The sequence below is a fragment of the Epargyreus clarus genome, unplaced genomic scaffold (assembly GCF_041222505.1).
Source record: "Epargyreus clarus isolate Ecla_fem2 unplaced genomic scaffold, WU_Ecla_fem_2.2 ptg000003l, whole genome shotgun sequence".
Lineage (NCBI taxonomy): Eukaryota > Metazoa > Arthropoda > Insecta > Lepidoptera > Hesperiidae > Epargyreus > Epargyreus clarus.
The window spans coordinates 7,695,844-7,718,834 of record NW_027332211.1 but is presented as its reverse complement, the minus strand read 5'-3'; the positions used below and the strand labels follow the sequence as shown (position 1 = coordinate 7,718,834).

At 35.0% G+C, this 22,991-nt stretch overlaps 1 protein-coding gene across 1 annotated transcript; it reads right to left on the bottom strand.

Annotated features, from left to right (window-relative positions):
• Positions 1-4,104: 4,104 nt before the first annotated feature.
• Positions 4,105-14,528, bottom strand: LOC140752339 (NADH dehydrogenase [ubiquinone] flavoprotein 2, mitochondrial). Its single transcript, XM_073086604.1, has 6 exons — positions 14,391-14,528; positions 13,676-13,801; positions 6,451-6,638; positions 5,830-6,037; positions 5,225-5,301; positions 4,105-4,793 (listed from the first exon to the last, which is right to left on the bottom strand). The coding sequence occupies exons 1-6, from the start codon at positions 14,424-14,426 to the stop codon at positions 4,688-4,690; spliced, it is 741 nt and encodes a 246-aa protein (XP_072942705.1). The 5' UTR covers positions 14,427-14,528; the 3' UTR covers positions 4,105-4,687.
• Between the last annotated feature and the right edge of the window lie 8,463 nt (positions 14,529-22,991).

Here is a 22,991-nt window from a genome sequence, read left to right as displayed (position 1 = left end):
TAAATAAAAAAATATATTAAATACATGAAATTTGACGATGCTAATAACATCGCCTGAGCAAATGCGGCTTTGCCTAAAAAACATTAATGGAGATATTTCAGTGGTAGTTTGACTGTATTGATAAATTATTTACTGTCGTCTTTTCAACATTTCATTCTTACTACTTAGTATCAAAGTTCAGTAATTATAACATCGTCACAAATAATTCAAAAGTATAATAAAATTATTAGAATTTAAATAGAAGTCAAATTGCTTCACGATTAAATCGTTTAAGATTAGTTCATATATACTGATTTTGAACTCAGCGTGAGAGAATGTAGTAGAAAAAATGCAAGCTAGAAGTTTCGACTCATTAGTATAATCGACTGTTAATTGTGGGTACCTACCTAAGCGATCTATTTCTTTAACTTATAAACGAGTATATGTTTGTCGAAAATTTCAACAAAACGCCATTTTATAAAATTAATTGTATCGTTGCGTTATCCATAACCTAAAAAAAAAACATAAAATTTATTTCCACATAAGCGCTAAGCTCCGCTAAAATAATCTTGGAATCTTCTGATTCAGAGTGTTTACGACTTTCACTTGAGTTCGTCATAAGATGAAATATCGACCTTTATGTGACACAATTAAAGGCGTACCTATTTCTCAATTACGAAACTTTCTTCATAAAAATACTTCCTGATATATAAAAAATCGAAAAAGCGCACAAGAGTCCACTTAATCTAAACACATGAGGGTGGTCCCAGCTAATTTAATATAACTGTCCCGTGGTTCTAAATTAAACGTTCAGGCGTAGGGGCCGCGTCCGTGACCCACTCGCACAATATTCCGTAACGGCCGTTTGGTGTCCGTACTCAAATAACAATAGTTTACGCAGCTGCTATCGGCCCGAGACAATATATCTGCGGCTTTAAGCTATTACGGCGTACGTATAAGTGTTACTGTGGGGTGTCCATGCATCGTAGGTTCTTAAGGATAGTCTCATTCTCTAAGTCTTCGAACATTAACGGTCTGCATATGGTGCATACAGATCAGTTTGATGCCTAAACGGATTTAAATATAATTTCCGCCTAAACAAAAGTTATAATGATGTGTAATTACTTTTCTGGATTTGGGCGTTTTCATAGTCATATTTGTATATGCCCATGACAACCACGGCATAGTTAACTCTACGCAGTTTTATACATTAAATTCGACATAGCGTTTCGAATAGTAAAAAGCTAATAGTTTATAATGAAATTTTAATGTGGTTGGTGAATATTTTAGCAAAAACCTCAATAAATATTTCACCACCATAATTATTTGAACACACAACAATACCAGTAACAAAACACGGTTCGATACGACTATGTGTGGAGTATTAAAACTATGTCTCTTTTTTTTCAATTTGTCTCAAAAATCAATGCTTACATATGTATGTAAGCTATGTATATACATAAATACATACCTAGTTGCATCAAATTTCATTTCTAAATTAGATTGCAATATCCTGTTGACAATTATGTAAAACTTATTATCCTATACATAAATTGGATGCGTGGTAACCTTACGAGTATGTTACTGTTCTCCACTGAATCAGGGTTAGGAAGTAATTTCCTCGATAAAACATTCCTGCTCTGCCAACGCTTGCCATTGTTCTAGTAACAGATAGTTTCACCTGTAATTAAAGTTTGCGGGGCTGATAATATCGCTTGTGATTGCCGGCAACTACTTAATTACAGGATCCGAGATCCCGAGGGAGGCGATCGGAGACCGCGACTCGAGTGCCTCCGAAGATTTACTGCTTGACCCCTCTTGATCTGGTTACTTATCAAATAACGTGTAATTACTGATCCCAATCAGTCGGATTAGGTATAAAACTGTTGTTTCGCTTAATTGATTTAGTTTTACGAGTTTACGTAAGTAGTGCAGTACTATTTTGGTACAACGCAGTGTAGTACTATTTTGAATGAGATAGCTTCTGCCTGCCCTCGATGAGTGTAATGTTTTAAGTGTTTGAACGCATATGTTTCTTATATGTTTAACGAGCAAACGGGTATGCAGTCCTCCTAATGATAAGTCGTCACAGCCACCCAAGAATATCTGTAAATAACTTTATATAACAAAAGTTCTTACTGATGACAAATGCATTGCTACTCTTGAGTACTAAGATGGACGCCTCAAATTCAGCCGGTGTCGACAACTTTTTGACACTATCTATATGGTAATCTAATTTAGAATCGATTACAGATATTCAAGTGCGGCACTGACCACTTACTATCTTGTAGATTAAATGCGCACGTGATACTTGTATATAAAAAATATGGAACTCTAAAAACAAATAATTATAAAGACCTAGACTTGCTATAAAGTACCAGGCAGAAAAAAGTGTTACCCCCCTATTACGTTTAGATAACCAAACCAACCTACAGCCACTTGTAACTTAAAAATTGAAATATTACGTTTTGTTACAGCAACGTCAATTAACCAAGTTTCTAAATTAAGTTGTCGGAGCGTATTTACCCCAGCTTCCGATATGGCGATGGGAGTCGTGAAGCTCTTTTTTGTTTGAAAAATTTTTAATGAAATAGTAGCAGTCGGATTGTTCCCTCGAGGCGAGTTCGACTTCGTTCTTGCTACGAATTTGCTTAATTAAGGGGCTACGTGCTTCGGTTTTCTTATTCGTTATGACGTTTCCCGATGAACGCAACGGTTTATTTGTCCAAACATTCGCAATGCATATTCATAAGCGCAAATGTTCGGATTTGGCAGGTTTTTACGTTTTAGAGCCGAATTTAGGAATAGTAATACGACTAATTTGCAACAGCATTCGATAGATAATATAATTAATAAGGACGTTAATTAATATGAAATATGTGTCATATTTCAGTTATTTATGATGAAAATGTTATAACTTAACATAAACTTACTTTTCCAATAGAATTAAATTTAATTTGAGAAAATATTTTACGTTCCGTCCTGTTGTAGACGTAGAGAAAATTTAATTTGGTTATGAATAAAAACCTAGTTCATCGCAGTCATTTTTAATTTGCAAAAACTACATATAATGAATTTAAACAATAGATCAAACAATTTTGTATTGCTTGCGAGAGCAGTCATTACACCTCGTGGGAATCTTATGGGACATTTAAAAATATTTGATACATGTCGACGACAAACCCGTACCTTCCTCCGCTAATACACATTGGAGTAACTTGATAGTTGCATGCTTCCTATATTCGTGAATAGAGACAATGCTTTAGCCATAAGAGGGTTGCATCCAATATTTATAGTTCATCATCATCATCAACCTATTACTGTCCCACTGCTGGACACGGATCTCGTCTCAGAATGAGAAGAATTAGACCATAGTCCACCGAGCTGGCCAAGTGCGTATTGGTAGACTTCACATACCTTTGAGATTTTTTTTATAAATCTCTCAGGTATGCAGGTTTCCTCACGATGTCTTCGTTCACCGTTTTAGCGTGTGATAATTAATTTCAAATACGCACTTAATTTCGAAAAATCAGAGGTGCGTGCCTGGGATTTAACCTCGGACCCCTCGATCGAGAGGCCGAGTTTCTTAACCACTAGGCTATCACTGCATTGATTGATTGCACTGATATATAGTTATCTTAAAACAATTCCGCTTTAAAAGCCATTTTGTGCCAAGGGTGAAAATGTAGCAAGTTAATAAAAGCTCTACAATATTCTAATATCTGCCGTACAAGAGTCTGTAGTCATCTCGGAAACCACTTGAATTTTTATGTGATGTGCTGTTAAATACTTACGTAAGGAGAACTTAATAGATATTTTTAACCTATTTGGCGGTTCTAGGGCTATTCACTATATTGTTTTAATTATGAACGAAATATTTTTGAGTAGCATGTAATCTTGATAAATAAAATATTTTTTCAATAAAAAATATTGTATTCAAAGAACACACGACAAAAGTAAGACCTGAAGAATATAAACACGATAAGAGTCTGAAGAATTTAAGAAAATTAATTATCCACTTACACTAGGATACTTACCCCATACTAAAACTATTTTTTCAGTAGGAAAATAATTGATGAAAATGACTAAAATAGCATTAGTTATTTTATGGATATCTTCATTTATTTCAAGATTCAATCTTCCGAAATGCGTTATACATATGAAGCGTCTCCATAAGATAAAGTACATACATTTATGGCGCACTCGAAGGCAAAAAGTAAATTAATTTTTCGCCTAATAGTCCTGTCAGGAAAACGAGTGTACACAATTTCAATTTTCCAGTTCAAAAACACGTGAGTGATGAACGAATACAATTGGTTTTCAATTACAACAGAATTATAAAATAAGTAACTTTCTGAAAATGATAAAATATATGTCAACCGTTTTATATGAACTGAAGCTACTATTTGTGTACTTTTGGGAAGTGGTCGCCCATGAACATCTGTAATCAACCCTAGATAAGATTAGATTCCTACCTGAGGTCCGCCACAGATGCGTCGCTACCTTTAAGGAGTAAACTCGTAAAATGTATACCATTACAGCTTATAAGTGAAGTGATCATTTTAAAATTGCTAACATTAAAATGTTCAAAAATATTAACTCTTTATACCGAATACTTAGATCGTGGTACTTTATTCTATGGGTACATTAAATAAGTCAAAATTAAAATTACAACTCAGTAAAATTTCTTCACACTGGACTTGTTTCTTCAACAAGGACCATACAAAGCTGGTTGAAGCCCAAAGCCGGGTGGCGGGGGATTCTCACACAGGCATGTCGGCCCACCACATGGTTCACAAGAATACCTTCCATTCCTGTGGACATTTTAACTATATAGTTTAGAAGTAGCAAACAAGCTTGCGTTAATCTGATGGAAGATGGTGACTACTGCCCATGGACATGTGACAATCAATTGCAAATAATACACTCCATCTGATGGTAATTGGCTACTGCCGCCCATGGACATCTGTTATCAACCCTAAGTAAGATTGGGGTCCTACCTTGATGTCCACCATAAATGGAATGCGACGCCTAAGCAGTACTTTTCAAATTATTAAATTAAATAGTGCTGGCTCATTTATGAATGAGGCTACCATTTTGACCATGAGGGGTAGCAACGCTTCTGTGATCGGCCTCACGTAAAACCTCTGTTACGGGTTAGTTACAGTTATGGCAATAACCATTTACCATCAAATGATCTGCAAGCTCATATGCTACTCCAATCTTTTAGAAAAAAGGTGCTTACTGAGGTCCGAATGGCGGAATCCCTCCACATCTCAACGTTTGTATAATGTTATGGACATCGCACACATTGAGGTCCTCCTGAAAATTTCAATAAATTTACTTGTTTACACATATACTAGCGTATTATATACAATGACCTTGTTATATAGAAATACTAGCTGACTCGGCAAACGTTGTGTTGCCATATAAATAAAAAATGTTAAGGGTGAACAACCCTTATCACTTAGGCGTATGAATAGTAGCCGATTCTCAGACCTACTGAATATGCATACAAAATTTGGTGAAATTCGGTAAAGCCGTTTCGGAGGAGTACGGTACTTACATTGTGAAACGAGAATTTAGATAATCTCATATAGGAATATTTCTATTTGACCAAATAAAATATACACTCTAGAATATAATGACAGGCTGTTTAAAAAAATATATATCCTATGCGCTTTCAAAAAACTTTAAGATCCATAATATTTAAAATATTTCAGAAAATTATAACATATTACAGTTCTTATGTAGTCATTAAAATATTTTAATTTAGCTCTTCGTATTAATACCTTTCTTATTCACTTAATTCAATATTTTCAACTAATGAAAACATGATAAGAAACTCACATAATAATCATCATTGACAACTAAAACGGGAGCGTTGGCACACGCGCCCTGGCACTGCACTATGTCGACACCGAACATCCCGTCGTTAGAGAGACTGCCCGCACAGCAGCAGGTGGCTTCTTCCACCGCTCCCAGGATGATGTCGGAACCACGGAGCATACATGGGGTCGTCACGCAGACCTTCACGTGGAACTTGCCTCTGAAGTGCCTGAAGATAAAAGGAGTTTTGGATTTTAAAAAATACTAGTAATTTTATGTAATTAACTACTGTCTATGTCACGAAGCAGGATAGGTTTAAATTCAGTACTTCTACGCTAGGGATTCGGGATTAGAATTCTACACGAGGGACGCAACTGTCTCATCGAATTTATGCGCGTATTATAACTTAACCATAAAGAAAAACAGCATGGAAACCTATATGCCCTAAAGTGCTCTAAAAAGTATTCTAAATTGTGTGAAGTCTGCCAATCCGTACTTTGCCCGCATAGCAAAATATACCCTAATGCTTTCTTAAATTTAGTTTAAATCCGCGCCGAACAATTAAATAATAATCATCTACAAAATAAAGGTACATAATAAGTCCCAGTACTTATAAAAGTCATACATAAGCCATTATCTTACCGCTTATTCATAGTATAGAAAGTAGCCCATTCGTAAACTCTCATGCGAGGCATTTGCAACAGTTCGGCCACTTTGTGCATCGCCGATATCGGGATCCAGCCGATCTGTCGTTGAACGATATCCATCGCCGCGCCCACCGCAGATCGCTGCGCCCCCTCCGGATAGTTCTGGATTATAGCTGCCAATCGCTGTGAGAGAATATACATGTAAAGATGGTAGAATGCTGCATGGCTTGACTTTGAAGGCAACGCCGTCACACATATTTATATATAGCAACAGCAGGTTAAGGGCTACTGTGTTCTGATTTAAAGGATTCTAATATTATCTGGAGTTGTTGAAAAATGTCGATGGGTGGCAAATGAAGCAGATTTGAACGAACTAAACTATAAATTTACTGCAAATAAATATATTTAAAGTTACAATTCTTCAAGCTATTATGACCGATCATAGTGGTTATAGTGATCAGTTACCAGGGGCCGAATTAGCTTCCTGGATTTTATTTTTATTTTATTTTATTTTTATTTGGGAAACATACAATATTTAATACATACAGTAACTTTCACACAGACATAACAAAAATCAGCAAAGTTTCCACTAATAAATAATACATAATACATAAAGGTTTATAAATGTAATTGTTTACACTGTTAGGAGTAGGTATATTGAAATAACAAAATATATATACAAGTAAAAAAAAAAGAAAGGAAAAAGTAATTTGTTACATAATGCAATTTTCAAGAGTCTGTTTCAGTTCCCGCTTGTATGCAAGTATTGAGCAATTAAATATGTCCAATTCTTGTAGATGTTTGTTATAAAAGTTTGAGGAACGATATATGAAAGTATTACTTGTGTATTTCTTTTTACACAACGGTACGTGAAACAGACTTCTACAACGAGAATGAATTCGGGGGCATCTCAAACCAATAGTGCTTAGCATGAAAGGGGATTCAATATAATTATTTAATATTTTGTACAAAAACATTTGGTCTCTCTCAATTCGTCTAAGGGTAAGGGGTGTAAGCACTGGCACATTGTTGAATCTAAATTTAAGATGTTTTAAATATAAATTAAAAACTCTGTCTATTCTATTTACTTGGTCCTTGTATTGCGGGTTCCATACGACAGATCCATACTCAAGCAGAGGTCTGACGTATGAGTCAAATAGGCGCGAAAGTGTTGAACTTAATTTAAAGTCTCGACTGACTCTTAAAATAAAACCTAGCATACGGTGGGCTTTGGATATAGTATAATTTAAATGTTCATTAAATGTCAGCTTGCTGTCCAAGATTATCCCTAAGTCTTTGTTCTCAGTTACACGAGTTACAGTGACATGGTCGATGTTATAATCAAATTTTACATAGTTTCGATTTCTAGTAAAAGTTATTATGTTGCACTTCTTAACATTTAGCTCCAAATAGTTATTTTTACAATATATTACAAATTTATCAAGGTCTTTTTGTAACTTTTTGCAGTCAGTGAGGTTCTTAATTGTTTTAAAAATTTTCATGTCGTCTGCGTACAATAAAATATTGGAGTGATTAAATATGTTGATTATGTCATTAATAAATAAATTAAAAAGGAGTGGAGCAAGATGAGATCCCTGAGGCAAACCGGAAGTGACAGGGAGAAAAGATGAACAAAACCCTTTAATTGCCACGGCTTGGCTTCGCTCGCGCAGATACGAAGCAATCCAGCGTAGGAGATCTCCGTGTATACCGATTGATTCTAATTTGCGTACCAAGACCGAGTGTCTGACTTTATCGAATGCCTTCGAGTAATCGGTATATATAGTATCCATCTGAAAACCACTTTCCATGGCGGAGGTAACGTGATGCACAAATTCACACACATTGCTCTCTGTTGATTTTTTACTTATAAATCCATGCTGCTGATCAATAATTATAGGCTTTAAAAATGGAAAGATACAGTCATATATAATCTTTTCAAACAATTTGGCTATTGAATTAAGTTTTGAAATAGGTCTATAATTTGCAATGTTTTGTTTATCACCGTTTTTATATAACGGAGTTACATAGGATTGCTTCCAAACCTGAGGCATCTTGCCGGTCTTCAAAGATAAATCGAACAGAATGAACAAAGGTAAAGATAAATTATTGTGACATTTTTTCAGAAAGATTGGTGGTAAATTATCTGGGCCTGATCCCTTGTTTATATCTAAGTCCTTTAAATACTTATCTACGGTCTCTACTGAAAATTGAATGGAGCTAATGATTGTAGAAGTAGAAACGGTATTGCAATCAGACATCTGCGTGGTGTCTAAATCAGGTTCAAAAACAGAGTGAAAGCATTTATTGAATAACTCACAAATCTCTTGCGTGTCGTTAGATGACACATTATTTAAAATCATTTTTGCTGGCAAACCTGAGCAAGCCTTTTTAGATTTCACGAAAGACCAAAAAAGTTTACTATTACGTTTAATGTTAGACTCTGCTTTGAAAATAAAATTGTCATAACACACTTGCTGTACACGCTTTTCCCGTTCACGTAATAATTGAAACGTAACATAATCGCTATTTCTGCCATAAATTTTCCACTTTTTATGGAATTTTAATTTTTCTTTAGTAATTTTTATTAACGCTCTAGTGTACCAAATAGGAAAACGGTTTTCACTTTTAATATATTTAGTTGGAACATTTTTTGCAATGATGTCATTAATAGTATTGTAAAAATCTTTTACACACCGATCTATATCATTTGAACATAATATGTGGTGCCATTCAATTTTAGACAAAATATCATTAATTATATTATAATCTGCTATATGAAACAAACGAACTGAACGGGGTTTAGATGGCAAAGGATGTTTAAGTCGAGATCGTAAAATTATATCTAAAGCTGGATGATGACTATCTTCAGTGACTAATGGTCTATCACAGTGTATTACTTCACAGATACACCCACTTATCACAAGATCCAATTGCTTTTTATTAGCGTTTGGAATATGATTGTACTGATTAAAGTTACTGATTGATAAAAAGTTGTATAACAAATTAACTGAAACGTCGTTATTGCAATAAAAATTTAGAGGAACATTTGTATGTGGACACCATTTTGCGTTTGAAATGTTAAAATCGCCGAGTATAATATAGTCATCATCTGGTTGATTAAGAAATATATCAGTAACATAATCAATAAATTCACGCAATGCGTTTCCATGATTCTTATTTGGTGGAAAATACCCGCAGAAGATATGAAGGTTATGAGATGCATTACCAGAGAGTACTACCTCAATAGCTTCCGAGGATGCATTGCTAAAGGGTACAAGAGATGAACTGTAGACACTAAACTCCCTGCGTGTGGCCACCAACACACCTCCACCTAGCTTATCACCACGAGCACTGTAATTGCGATCACATCTATATACTATGTACCGATCATCGAAAATTTCCGAATCATATATACCAGGTAAAAGCCAAGTTTCTGTAAGACAGATAACGTCATAGTTATTTAACAGAAGGTTGCGATAGAAAGCACTGGTCTTGGTACGTAGTCCTCGTACATTTTGATAATTAATAGAAAAATTATTATGTGACGCCATTGTTAACATAAGTGTACTTGTTATATAAACACATTGACCACCCCAATGCATAAACAAAATTAATATCATAAGATGAGACAAACATCCTATACATGTTAAAAGAACATAATGCAAGCATAAATCCCCAAGACGTAATATTTTTCAAGTAAGAGATGGTATTTATTATTAAACGATATAAACATGCACAATAAGTTTCTACTTTTAGTACTGAGATGCACCCAAGCAAGTAATACAGACTAAAAAATAATACAAAACAATTAATGAATGAAGTATTCATATTACAGAGACTTAAATAGGTTATTAACAACAATGTGAAAAAAATCAATAAATTGCGATTATCAGACGTGTGTATTATATAAAATGCTACTTTTATTTTATTTTGTTTAAATCTTGTTTGCTTGAAATAACTATAACTGGACTCATATCATTCCGTCGGGCAAATATAGTACATTTTTTGACCCAGACATATGCATATTGCTTTTCTCTGGCTATTGACTTAGCTTGGCGTAATAGTGCTTTATTTGAGCTGGTCAAATGGTCATTAAAGTAGATATAGTTATCACACGTTGCATAGCCTATGTCACGTGTTTTTAATTTAAGCTTTCTTGCTTCTGATAAGAAATCATCTTTTTTGTATCGTGCTAAGAAACGCACTATAATAGGTTTAACCTGTTTAGGATCCGATTTTTTGGGAGATACTCTAGTTATGAAATCAATGTCCGACGTTGGGTTTATTGTGCAATTGGTGCGCTCTGAGATTGTGGTAAGAATATTAAACAGATTTTCATTCTTCTTTTCAGGGATTCCATATATCTCAATATTGGATCGCCGCGACCATTGCTCACTGTTATTGTTCTGATTTTCCATATTTGCAACAGATAGCTTAAGTGGATTTAAATCTTCGGTCACCTTTTTGTAAGCTTTTAGATCTGTCTCAACTTTATCAATCCGTTTCGTTAAATTTTCGAATTGTTCATTAAATAAACCTAGAGAGTCTTTGATATTAATAATTTCTTCTTTAATCGGCTTAAGCTCTTCCAATAATATACTGCGGACGAAAGTCTTCATGTCATCCCTCAATAAGCCCATCTGAGTCTTCACTATGTTATTTATCATCTCTGTGGTGACACCACAATCCGGTATTGAATGCATAGGAGGTGATACTGTGCTAGAGCCCCCGCGTTGCACCGTGATGTTATCCGAACAATGTTGCTGTCGCGTTGAACTCCGAATTGGAGTATTATCATTTTTAGCTTGTTTGGGTTGCTTTAAAGAACATTCAGGACAGATCCATGATTTTTTGAACTCGGATGAAATAGATTTTTTATCTGTCGGAAATAAACATTGTATGTGATAACAATGTTTACATTTGATGCATGTTAGGGAGCCGGCTGCTCCATCAGAGGTACTTTTGCAACATTCAAATTTCATTTTATTTATTATTGTCTATACTTTAATTTGTCTTTATTTCCCTTCCCAGTCTTATTTCTTCCGTTTCTTTCCTTTCCCTTTGCTTTTCCTTTCTCAACACTTTTTTTTTTTTTTTTTTTTCTTCTCCCTTTTTTTTTTATTAATAAATTAATAAATTTATTTCTTATCAGAAAAAAAAAAAAAAAAAATCTTAGTCGCTTGAGATTTGAACCTCGGGTCTCTCCGGCGCGAGCGGAGTTATAACTATTACGCTCCGCACCACTCGTAGCTTACTCAAGCTTGCGAAATAACGATATCGTAGACACAAGGGTTCTTTAACAGGTGAAGTTTTTGTAAGGAATATCGAGTTATTGCAAAACTCTTTATGCACTGCACTGTACTACCCACAATGATTTCTTTAATTTGCACTTTTAGTACTATGAATGATCGAAATTAGTAATAAATTAAGTGTTGTAGTCAAAAGATTTTAAGCACATTCAGTTCAGTTAATAATTGTCAGCTTGTAGCAAAAAATTCACAGCAATACACTCTGTTTACACTTGGTTAATTAAATTAAATGTTATGAACAATGTGAAACGACCCTACTCCGAACGAACGCTTGACGTTTACTCTGAAACGACCCTACTCTACTGGATGCACACTATTAAAGTTAATTTTTAAGGAGATAAATAGGTTACTGAGCACATTTGTAAAATAAATTCCGCCTATGATTGTGCCACATTCCTACACTTGAGACCATGCCATCTAGTGCCTATTTCATCCATTTCGAAAATTTAAATTATCTTCTGATGTATATACATTCGTACACAAAGCATTTTAACCTATATCACTGTCGATGTCGAATATCGATTAACCAAAACGATTGATAACTTGATCCAGTTTGATCATTTAAATTAACTTCTAACGTGTGTACATCCGTACATAACCAATTTCAACCTTAGTATATCACAGTTGATATCGAACATCGATAACCAAATACGTGCGAGCTCAAAGATAGCTAATTAGCTTAAACCTGTTTTGAATATAATCACAAAGGCTACAGAAATAACAGACTAAATATTCCAATACGCCACACAATATGAATTAATCACTGAACAACGGCTAAACGTGTCAGCGGTAAATTTAATGAGGGTTCATTATAATTGTATTCTGCTCTGATGATCGTCACATTTACGTGTGATTTGCGAATATAATTATTAACAGGCTGGTTCATCGGGATTATTACAAATTGGCTTGTGACAAGCTCTTCAAAACTAATTTTTCGAATTAACACTAAGACTTTTTTATAATATAGGAGTAGTAGACGAGCACGCAGTCCAACTGATGATAAGTGGCTACTGCCGCCCATATCCGATCCCATCAACCCCAGTTAGGATTAGATATTCCTACCTGAAGTCGGCCACAAATGCGCCACTTCCTCAAGACTAAGTTGGGACGCCTCGGAAAAGTATGTCTACTTTACCACACCCTTACACAAAAACAACAACAGTAGCCACTTACTATCAGGTGGACTGCGAACTTCATTAATTCTATATATTAAAAAAAACGTTCATTATACGCTACTCCCGTTGAAATATGGCGCGTCTCAAATAATTATTTATATTCTAGTACTTAATCCAATTTATTAATGAGCTTGCAGTCAATTGATACGGATTTTGGGCGAGCTTGTTATACGGGCATTAATTATATTAATTTGTAGCGTCATTAATTCTTGCTTTATAGTGAATGTACGCAATTCACTGCTCATTTACGAATCATTATGAAAAGCCGTACGTAAGGCGAGTGGTTGTATAAAGCCTTGATCCATTTCAGATCAAATATATACAGAGACAGATAAAACAATGGTAAAATTAATTCAATTTTACATGGTTTAATTCTTCAAATTTTCCATGGTTTAATAGTATGTTACATTACCCGAGTTAAGGTTTTCTGCTTAGATTTTCAACCATGTTCTGACATTAAGATCGTTTTATAATTAACTGAATTATTTTATATATTATGCTACATCCACACGTATGACTTGCTGCATACTCTAAATCTCAACAAACGCCCAAATGTGCGGACGCGTCGCAAGTGCTTGGGGCAAATTTCCTTTGATTTCCTATAAACCGACACTATACTGGATCTACAAGCTACAAGCGCTTGCAAAACTACAAAAAACAATTCAAACGCTCTATCCACACACTTCGATTTGTAACGTTGTGTTAGAGATTAATGACACTATTTCACACTTACAAGCATATTAGCTTCAGTGAATTCAAAAGGAGTGCTGCAATTATTATCGGCACTATCTCTGTGAACATTCAACTCTTCACTGCGGTTCCATTTGGAAGTCGAAAACCTTCGGACCAACCTTGTCACCTGTAAAATCCAATATTATAGACAGTATGAATGCTTATTTAGTCGTAATCAAATATTTTCTTTTAGAATACCAAATACAATTCCTATATATTTCAAGTCCCTAACTGAATCTCAAAATATTGGTTATGAGTATGATTTTGGTGGTGTAGCGTATGAGAAGTATTATGAAGGTTCTGTCGTCTCACGTGTACACGCCGCGAACAATGTTATGGTGAGCGGGGCATGGTACCCCCCCTCACTCTGCTGGAAGCTACGGAGTAAGATGGATGTGTGTGCGGTGTGTACACCAGTGAGCCGATACTTTAACCTAAGATGAAACACAAACAGTACAGGTGGTAGAACGCTTTGTGGTTCGACTCCGGCGGCACCACCTATTTCTGCCTCTTAACAGCATACTTTTCCGAGCCGTTCCAGCTTAGTGCTCAAGGGTAGCGGCACATCTGTGGCCGACCTCAGGTAGGCCGATCTCGATCGAGCCACTAGGCTATCACTGCTTTTTTAAAAGAAGTATAAAACCCTATATAGTTAGCCTAATGTACCGTAAAATGCGTAGGTAGTCTAAAACTGGTAATGCGCTGATTGTACTTACATTTGACAGTAAAAAACATGTTTTCGGTCTAAGCATTTCTAAAAACTGAAAAAACAAGTTTCATTCAGAATATAATAATATTTGACGTTGATGACGTTATCAAATTTTCATAAAGCATAGAGTAAAAACAGTCTCGATACAGACACTATAATTTTGTAATTTTTACAACATAAGTTCTTTTTGTTTTTAATTTTTTCTATCTGTCCAGCCAAAATTTTGTATTGCTAATATACTATTTATTTGCTAATGATACTGCTATGCACTGGCCAGTCACATAAGTAGAATTTTGGGAAAAACTCTTCGATCACTAATAAGAACGATATATTCAAAAATCGAAAGTATTACGCTACAAGTGCTATGTCTCTTTAACAGTGACCTTTGACATTGCCAGAGTACGTCTTGTAAGGCATGTATTTTCCTTAAGAAGTGTACCATATTACGTACAGTATGAAAGTGCACGGGATTAAATATAGTAAAAAAAAGCTGAAGAGAAAATATAAATATTCAAAGTAGAAAACTTGTTACTTATACTTATTTTGAAGTGAAGTCCTCCATAAATATACTTATTTTGAAGTGAAGTCCTCCATAAATAAGACGTGTATATTAATTTCATGAAAGGAATTTTATAATTTACAATTCTAAACTAAAACCACATATTCAACTAAATTTAATATTCAAATATGCATATGTTTATAATGATGTACGCTTGTAAGAAGTTATACTTCTTTAGAGTCTTTCGTATCATGTCATATCACATAATTCCTAAAAATCAAAATATTTAAAATAACTTTATTGATAGCATTTTCTGCATTTTTTTCTACATTTACTGTCCAACTTTATAGTGACGATTTTAGATGTCGATTTTAAAAAAATCACTCCTATATTTTCTCAAATTCCTAAAAACAGTAAAACTTCTAGAAGGTTCTGAAACACAAAGCATATAAACATGTTAATAAATTCTATCTTGAATTTAAAATTCAATTTTCACCCAACGCTTAACAAGTATCGTTGGTATTACGATGTAAGCGAGCATTACCAGCGATGCGGAGGTCGTTACCAGCCGATATTAGCGGATATTGGAAAAGATGGTTAAAGACGGTTGGCGGATCAAGTCCAGTGGGCTAATAGTCGCAGGATGCAATATCGACGCTCATTGCCATAAACCCGCCCGGGGCGATCTCAGACGATATTGAGCTCATGGAATTTCACCGCGGAAGCGATAGCGACAATTTCAACGTCGTAAACGATGTTTATCGCTGTAACCCACTGACCCCTACCTATGAACAGTTGTCAATGTCCCTACCAATAATAGTGACCCGTAAACTATAGATTATAAATTATAGGTTATAACTATAGTTATAGGTAACTATAGATGATTATGTCATAGACTTCGTTTTTTTGCTATAATCTAAAGATTATATGGGTTGGTGAGAGCAGCTCTACGTATGTTACTGTTGTGTTGCACTTCCATTTTTCATCCTTAACAAATCATGTATGTTCATACATAATTACTTTGTACGCTCACATCATCACTATTTGCTTGTGCAACCTATTTCTAAGGCTATTTGTATGAATTATCTTGTGATTATTAAATATTCCTGTTACATCTTATAAAATCAAATATAATATTAGTAATAATAGTATAACTATATCCTTGAAAGTCAGACTTATATAAAAATGAAATGCATTTTTAATAATAGCGGCAAAACGAGACATCTCTCCGGTAATTACAGTACGAGGCGGAATGAAAATCTTCCTCTTAATTGAACTTCGATTTGCAGTTTCTGCATTTTTTCGACTTAATTGGACCACTGGTGTATGAAGCTGTTCCTAATTGACCAAATCATTGAGTCGTTCCTTTCTAGATCAATTTGTGTTCTTGAATAGATTCCTGTGAACGTTCCTCTTGAAGATGTATGAAACCTTTTCGTGTATAATATACCAAATATAAATTATCTATCTTAAGGGAACCATATGAGTAGGTAATGAATGATGAATACACATCTAAAATTTACTTTTGGATAATTGTATTTGACTTCCAGTAAATAAATATATTTTAAAATTGGATTCAAAGGTACTAACCCATTTTCAAGATCTCTATAATGTCAAAAAAATCAATATTCCTCGGAAATTCCATTGCTCTAGATTTAAGAGTTTTAATAATTTTAACTTAGATCCAGATCAACTCTCGTTTTAATTGACGGGCATAATTCCGATATGATAATCCGTTTAGAATTGATTATAACTAACAGGCATTAGCTTCCATTCTACAAACTCTTATCATTGAAACATTAAACGTGCTTCTTAATTCTAAGTCACAATTCTTAAACCACAATAACTATTATTTTGCTCAACTGATTGTGAAAGTAAGTAAACGGAAGCAAGAGGATGCGGAACGATTTATTCCCTTTGTTTTATGAGACAATTACGAGAGGAGGACGTCGTAGCGCTAAGAACATTTTGTTTTCTCTTTAAAGAAGAATTAGAAAAAATAAGCTCAAAGAAGAATAAACATCATCATCATCATCATCATCAACCCATTACTGTCCCACTGCTGGGCACGGGTCTCCTCTCAGAATGAGAAGGATTAGGCCATAGTCCACCGCGCTGGCCAAGTGCGTATTGGTAGACTTCACATACCTTTGAGATTTTTTTTTTTTTTTATAAATCTCTCAGGTATGCAGGTTTCCTCTCGATGTTTTCCTTCACCGTTTAGCAAGTGATAATTAATTTCTAATACGCACATAACTTCGAAAAATCAGAGGTGCGTGCCTAGGATTTGAACCTCGGACCCCTCGATCGAGAGGCCGAGTTTCTTAACCACTAGGCTATCACTGCTCAGAAGAATAAACATTTAAGGCCAACTTTACAATTAAACGTTCAATGTTAGTTGACTCGTATAGTATTGAATTGATTCTTGAATTTCCTTAGGAAACTGCATAAATGAGATTCTCTCCCTTCAGGCGTATTGTGATTAGTGAAAGTCTTATTAAGACTGTCACTAATTCTTAACCTGACTGCGATCCGAGGACTCCAGTTAGGTTTCGTCACAGATCCTAGTGCCCTTAAAGACACTGAAACAGAACACCGAGAGGGTTGTGGTGTAAGATTGCCACACAATTATGGCTAAAATACTCGTAAAACCTAAAATTTTAAGATTAATGCTAGTCACAATACAATAGTGAAATATCAACAATTCTTACTTAACTGATGGACATAATCATGTTATTAATAATCAAATTTATCGTTTAGAATTGATTATAACTAACAGGAATTAGGCTCCATTTTACGAAATCTTGTCACAAAAACACATTTAACATCCTTCGTCATTCATAATGTCACAATAACTATTATTTTGCTGAACTGATTGTGAAAGTAAGTAAACGGAAGCAAGAGGATGCGGAACGATTTATTCCCTTTGTTTTATGAGACAATTACGAGAGGAGGACGTCGTAGCGCTAAGAACATTTTGTTTCCTCTTTAAAGAAGAATTAGAAAGAATAAGAACAAAGAAGAATAAACATTAAGGCCAACTGCACACTTATTCGATGTTAATTGATTTGTATAGTGTCGAATTGATTGTTGACTTTCCTTAGGAAACTGCATAAATTAGATTCTCTCCCTTTTTAATACGCTTTTATTAGCTTCAGACGTATGTATGTTAGTATGTAACGGAATCTTTGAACATGATTTTAACCCCCTTCAAAACGTCGGATTAACTTGAAATTTGGCATACTTATTAAGGACCGATGACAATTCAATATTTTAAACATTCTGACCCGTTATCCTTACTAGGATCATCAGGATCAGCGATTTTTGTTTTCCTGAGACCCGGTCTGCGTTAAGACCAATAAAGGAATCTACCAGGCGCGCCGATCACGCGACTCGACCTGACCTGACCTGACCTGACCTGACTTGACCTGACCTGACCTGAACTGACCTGACCTGACCTGACCTGACCTGAACTGTGCTTTTTAAGATATTATCAAAATGATAATTCTTCTACTCAATATCTATCAATAAAATATTTATAACTATTGACACCATGCACCCCACGCTTTTTTTACAATAAAAAATATTTTTATCTTATTTACACTATTCTTAATTCAAATTTTAAAAAAAATATTTTCTATTTTTTAGTTGGATTTTCTATAAAAAGTGTATTTTTTTAGTTTTTTTAAACTATTATTTATTTTTAATTTTTTGGTCGAATTTTTTATAAAAGCGTATTTTTAGTTTTTTTTAACTATTATTTATTTATTTTTTTTATCCTTACTCCTTACTAATATTATAAATCCGAAAGTAACTCTGTCTGCCTGTCTGTCTGGTTGTCTCTTCTTCACGCCCAAAACACTGAACCGATTTTAATGAAATTTTGTACAAAGATAGTCAGAGACCCGAGAAAGGACATAGGATAGTTTTTATCCTGAAAATCCCACATGAAATAGGGATGGCGATCTAAGATCGATTAATCGGAGAATCGATCTTTTGGACCCAAAACATCGATTATTTTAATCGATATTAGTAAGCATTGAATCGTAAACTATGCATTTGATCAAGTGATGATCTTTAGCAAAGTTGAAGGTACGAATTTTCAGTTTTATGTATGTTATTATGTTATATTATTTTCTTTTAAACGCGGGCGAAGCCGCGGGCAAAAGCTAGTTTATAATATGGGAGTAGCAGACGAGCTTGCAGTCCACCCGATGGTAAGTGGCTACTGCCGCCCATCGACATCTGTAAGCCACCCAAGATAGGATTAAATATTCCTACCTGGAGTCGGCCAAAGGTACGCCGCTACCCTTGAGGAGTAACTAGAACGCCTTAGAAAAGTATGTGTCACTTACCACACCCTTCAAAACAGAACACAAGCGCTCAACACTGCTGTTATGATGCAGATATAGGTGTGGCGGTGGTGCCGCCGGAGTCAAACCACAAAGAGTTCTACCACCTTCACAATTACTCGTATAACCTAAAATTTAAGATTTAAGATTAATGCAAGTCAAAATACAATAGTGAAATATCAAGTCAATTATTGCTTGCTTGCTTTATAAGATTATGATTAAGAAACCATACCTTAACATCTAAAATATTCAAAACTTATTATTCATTTATTTACACAATATTGTTTCCTTTGAGCCTTATGTTTGAAACTTTAGCCGCAGCACTTAAAAGCTTGTTTCTGTTGGTTAAAAAACGTAAAGAAGCACAAAACATGCGGCATGGAATAAAACTGTTCCGTAAAAAAATAAACTTTAACATTTTAACAGTGCACTCCGGCCGCCTTGTTTGAAACTACAACTTTTCCATTTAAACTTCGACGCAACTTCCTTTGCTTTATATAAACTGATTGCGATTTTATTTATGTGTCATGAAATACCACTCTTTAGATTGCTGTTAAATAGTGAAACATTTGCCGAGATACAATTGTATAAGATAACTGTTACTTTTCTTCTTGTAGGGAAACCCTACATGAGTTCAGTTCTCAGTTGTGGGGGCTGCGGAGAGGATATTCCGGACTCCTACCGGCTAAAACCCCACGGTGTTTCTCTGGACGCCCTTTGTCAGAACTACCCCAGCTTAGCACGTGTAGCTTATTCATATGTCTTAATATTATTTTTGCTGTAGAGAACTGACAGCCTGTTGTGACAAGTTTCTAGATTATACAATATACATATATATCAATAATCATCATCATAAGTTAATATATAAATCTTCATAAAATGTATCTACGTCGAATTTTTGAGATTATTGCGCTGGGAAAAACAACAAGAGTTGGAGAGACTTTGTTTTATAGATATTTCTATTTTAAATTTCAAGGTCTGTGAGACTATCAACACGGTTTAAAAATATATGTGTCATTGACTTACTTGAAACTTGATAATTGAACAGATTTCGGCTGATGATTTTAAAAACGAAAAAGACAAAACAATATTCATGAAATGTACTTTTCAATGGACTTCACTCGCATTACACGAGGAAAACACAATTATTCTATGACTTATATAATTCTATTCTTTCTAGTACGATTCTTATAATGTCCTGAAGACACAATAATAATAATACTCGTATGTGCAAAGCATGGCGCCCGAGATAATATTAATAACTAAGTGCTATTAGTGTTGTTAAGACCCTAATGTAATTACCCTAAGCCAAATCTCTTCCCAAAAAGTGCGGTAATCTCCAGAAGATTTCTCTTTCCGTCACAAGAAAGGCCAAAGCTCTATTTCAAATTAAATTGACGCAAAAAATTTAGGCCTCCCCAAGCTAGGCGGATCGTAATTTGTAGTATCATTTGTCAGCTCTAATTTACGAAATGAGTGTCCGTCGACGACGCATTAACAAAAAGTTGACGAGTTAATTCCTCGGTAGATCGTTACCGAATTATAATTTAGCTAATGAGCCCATCTTTAGTAGGAGATATTGGTTTGGTATGACCCGAACTTTTCAATTCCCCGATTCAAATTCCACGTAATAACTGTGTTCCATTTAATAATTGCAAATTTTAAAAAGTTATATATATACATAAGTAAAGTGAAATAATAATTGCAAAAATTAAAAATACATGTAAATAAGTAAAGTGAAATTAGGTTTGGGATGATTACAAGATTTAATAGTAAAAATATGAAAATAAGTAAGTAAAATTAATGAGTTAAAAAATTATTGAAAAATACCCACAGAAACCCTACCTTTGAAGGTGTAGAACCCTTTGTAGGTCGATTCCGGCGGCACCACCGCCACACCTATTTCCGCCTAATAACAGCAGTGTTAGGCGCTGCTGTGTTCCGTTTTGAAGGGTGTAGTAAGGGAGACATACTTTTCCGAGGCGTTCCAGCTTAGTCCTCAGGGGTAGCGGCGCATCTGTAGCCGACCTCAGGTATATCTAATCCTATCTGTGGTTTATTACAGATGCCCATGGGCGGCAGTAGCCACTTACCATCAGGTGGACTACATGCTCGTCTGCTACTCCTATATTATAAAAAAAATACATTATTCTCATGTAGATTAATAAATCCTCAAAAGCATGTAAACTCGCTCCCTGCCAGGTTGGTGTAATATTTCCCAAATTGTTCTCACTGTGAGAGTCTTGCATCCAACAGTGATGCCACTGTAAGTAACTAGTTGTTTGATGAATTAGTGCGGTCGTGTACGGACGTTCCTAATCTGGTTTCCTTATCAAGAATTTGGATTCAAAATTCCGTGTGACTTTTGGCTTCCGTCAAACGTACGTTCAGTACCCTTACCATGAGTTTTTACGTTTCGACAAATATGACTGTTTTGGTATTTGTTTACGTATTTGCCCATACAATTTCCAATCAGCGCCCCTAGCGGATTGTATCAGAACTATAGTGTCAGTGACGTACCATTAAATGTTTACATTGTCAAAATGGCGCTTTATGTTTTGTCTCTCTTTTTTGCGAACATGTGAGGTGGACAAAAAGTTCATCGTCACTTGAGCACTTACTTATTGTTACGTTGACTCAGTCTACTGAAGCAAACGGAACAGAATAATGGATTGAGTAAACGTAACGTAAAATTTTGTTTGTGATGTTTTAAAAACTCCTGGTAAGGGTACAGGTCGGAAGAGATCCGAAAGTACGTCTGAATTTCGAGACAAATATAAGGATTTTTTCCGTTCAGAAAATTTAAGGACGTTGCACGTGACAGTAAAAACGCATTGTTGAAGATTTTTTGATGAGAGACTTGGAATCGGTAGAGTTGCAATTAATTATAGTAAACGAATTAAAAAATTGAAGAGGAAGTTTTTATGTGGTTGACCTTAGAGTTTACAATAACAGAAATTAATGAAGATAGGAGAAACTGATCTTACCATAATTTCTTCCAGCGAACTCACATTACCTTAGAGGTTTGTCCTAGATGTTTCTATATGATAACCAAAATATTGCAGCTATTCTCCCATAAACACATCAAACGACGTAGAACGCGATGTGTAAATTTGAAGCATGTCTGAAAACTACATTCTCGAATTTGCTTTGATCAAATGCCTCAGAATATAACACGTCACGTTGAAAATTATACATCAATTATAGCAACATATACATAACCTTCCTTGATTTAAAGTCTTATTTAGTTAATTCCAGCGGCCGAGGACTATTTCGGAAAGCCTCCTGCAGGCAAACTCAGCGTCAAACAATTTTATGATGGTGAAAGTGCCAATGCGGGTGTCTTGAAGAAAAGTTTTAATCATTTTAGCTAGATGTCATACGCCCATTATTAATAACCAGTCTACCCACTCATTTTCCTATCAAAGATCAATTTGGCGACCCGCGTGGCGGAGTGGTCACCATATCGGTCTGACGCGCAAAGGATCTCGGTTTCGATCCCCGGCCAGACAGATGATCTAAATGATGAATTTATTTCTGTTTCTTTATTCTATTCTATATTTCTTTTTCTGGGTCTGGGTGTTTGTGTATTTGTCTATGTATGCCATATATTTGCCATATATTTGCCCATGGCACCCACGACACAGGGAATCCTAGTGTGGGGCTGTGAGTGTAGAAAGCGTTTATTTGACAATTTCTTCAAATTATACATTGACATATTTCGATAGTTGATAGGAAAAACATGAAAGATACATTA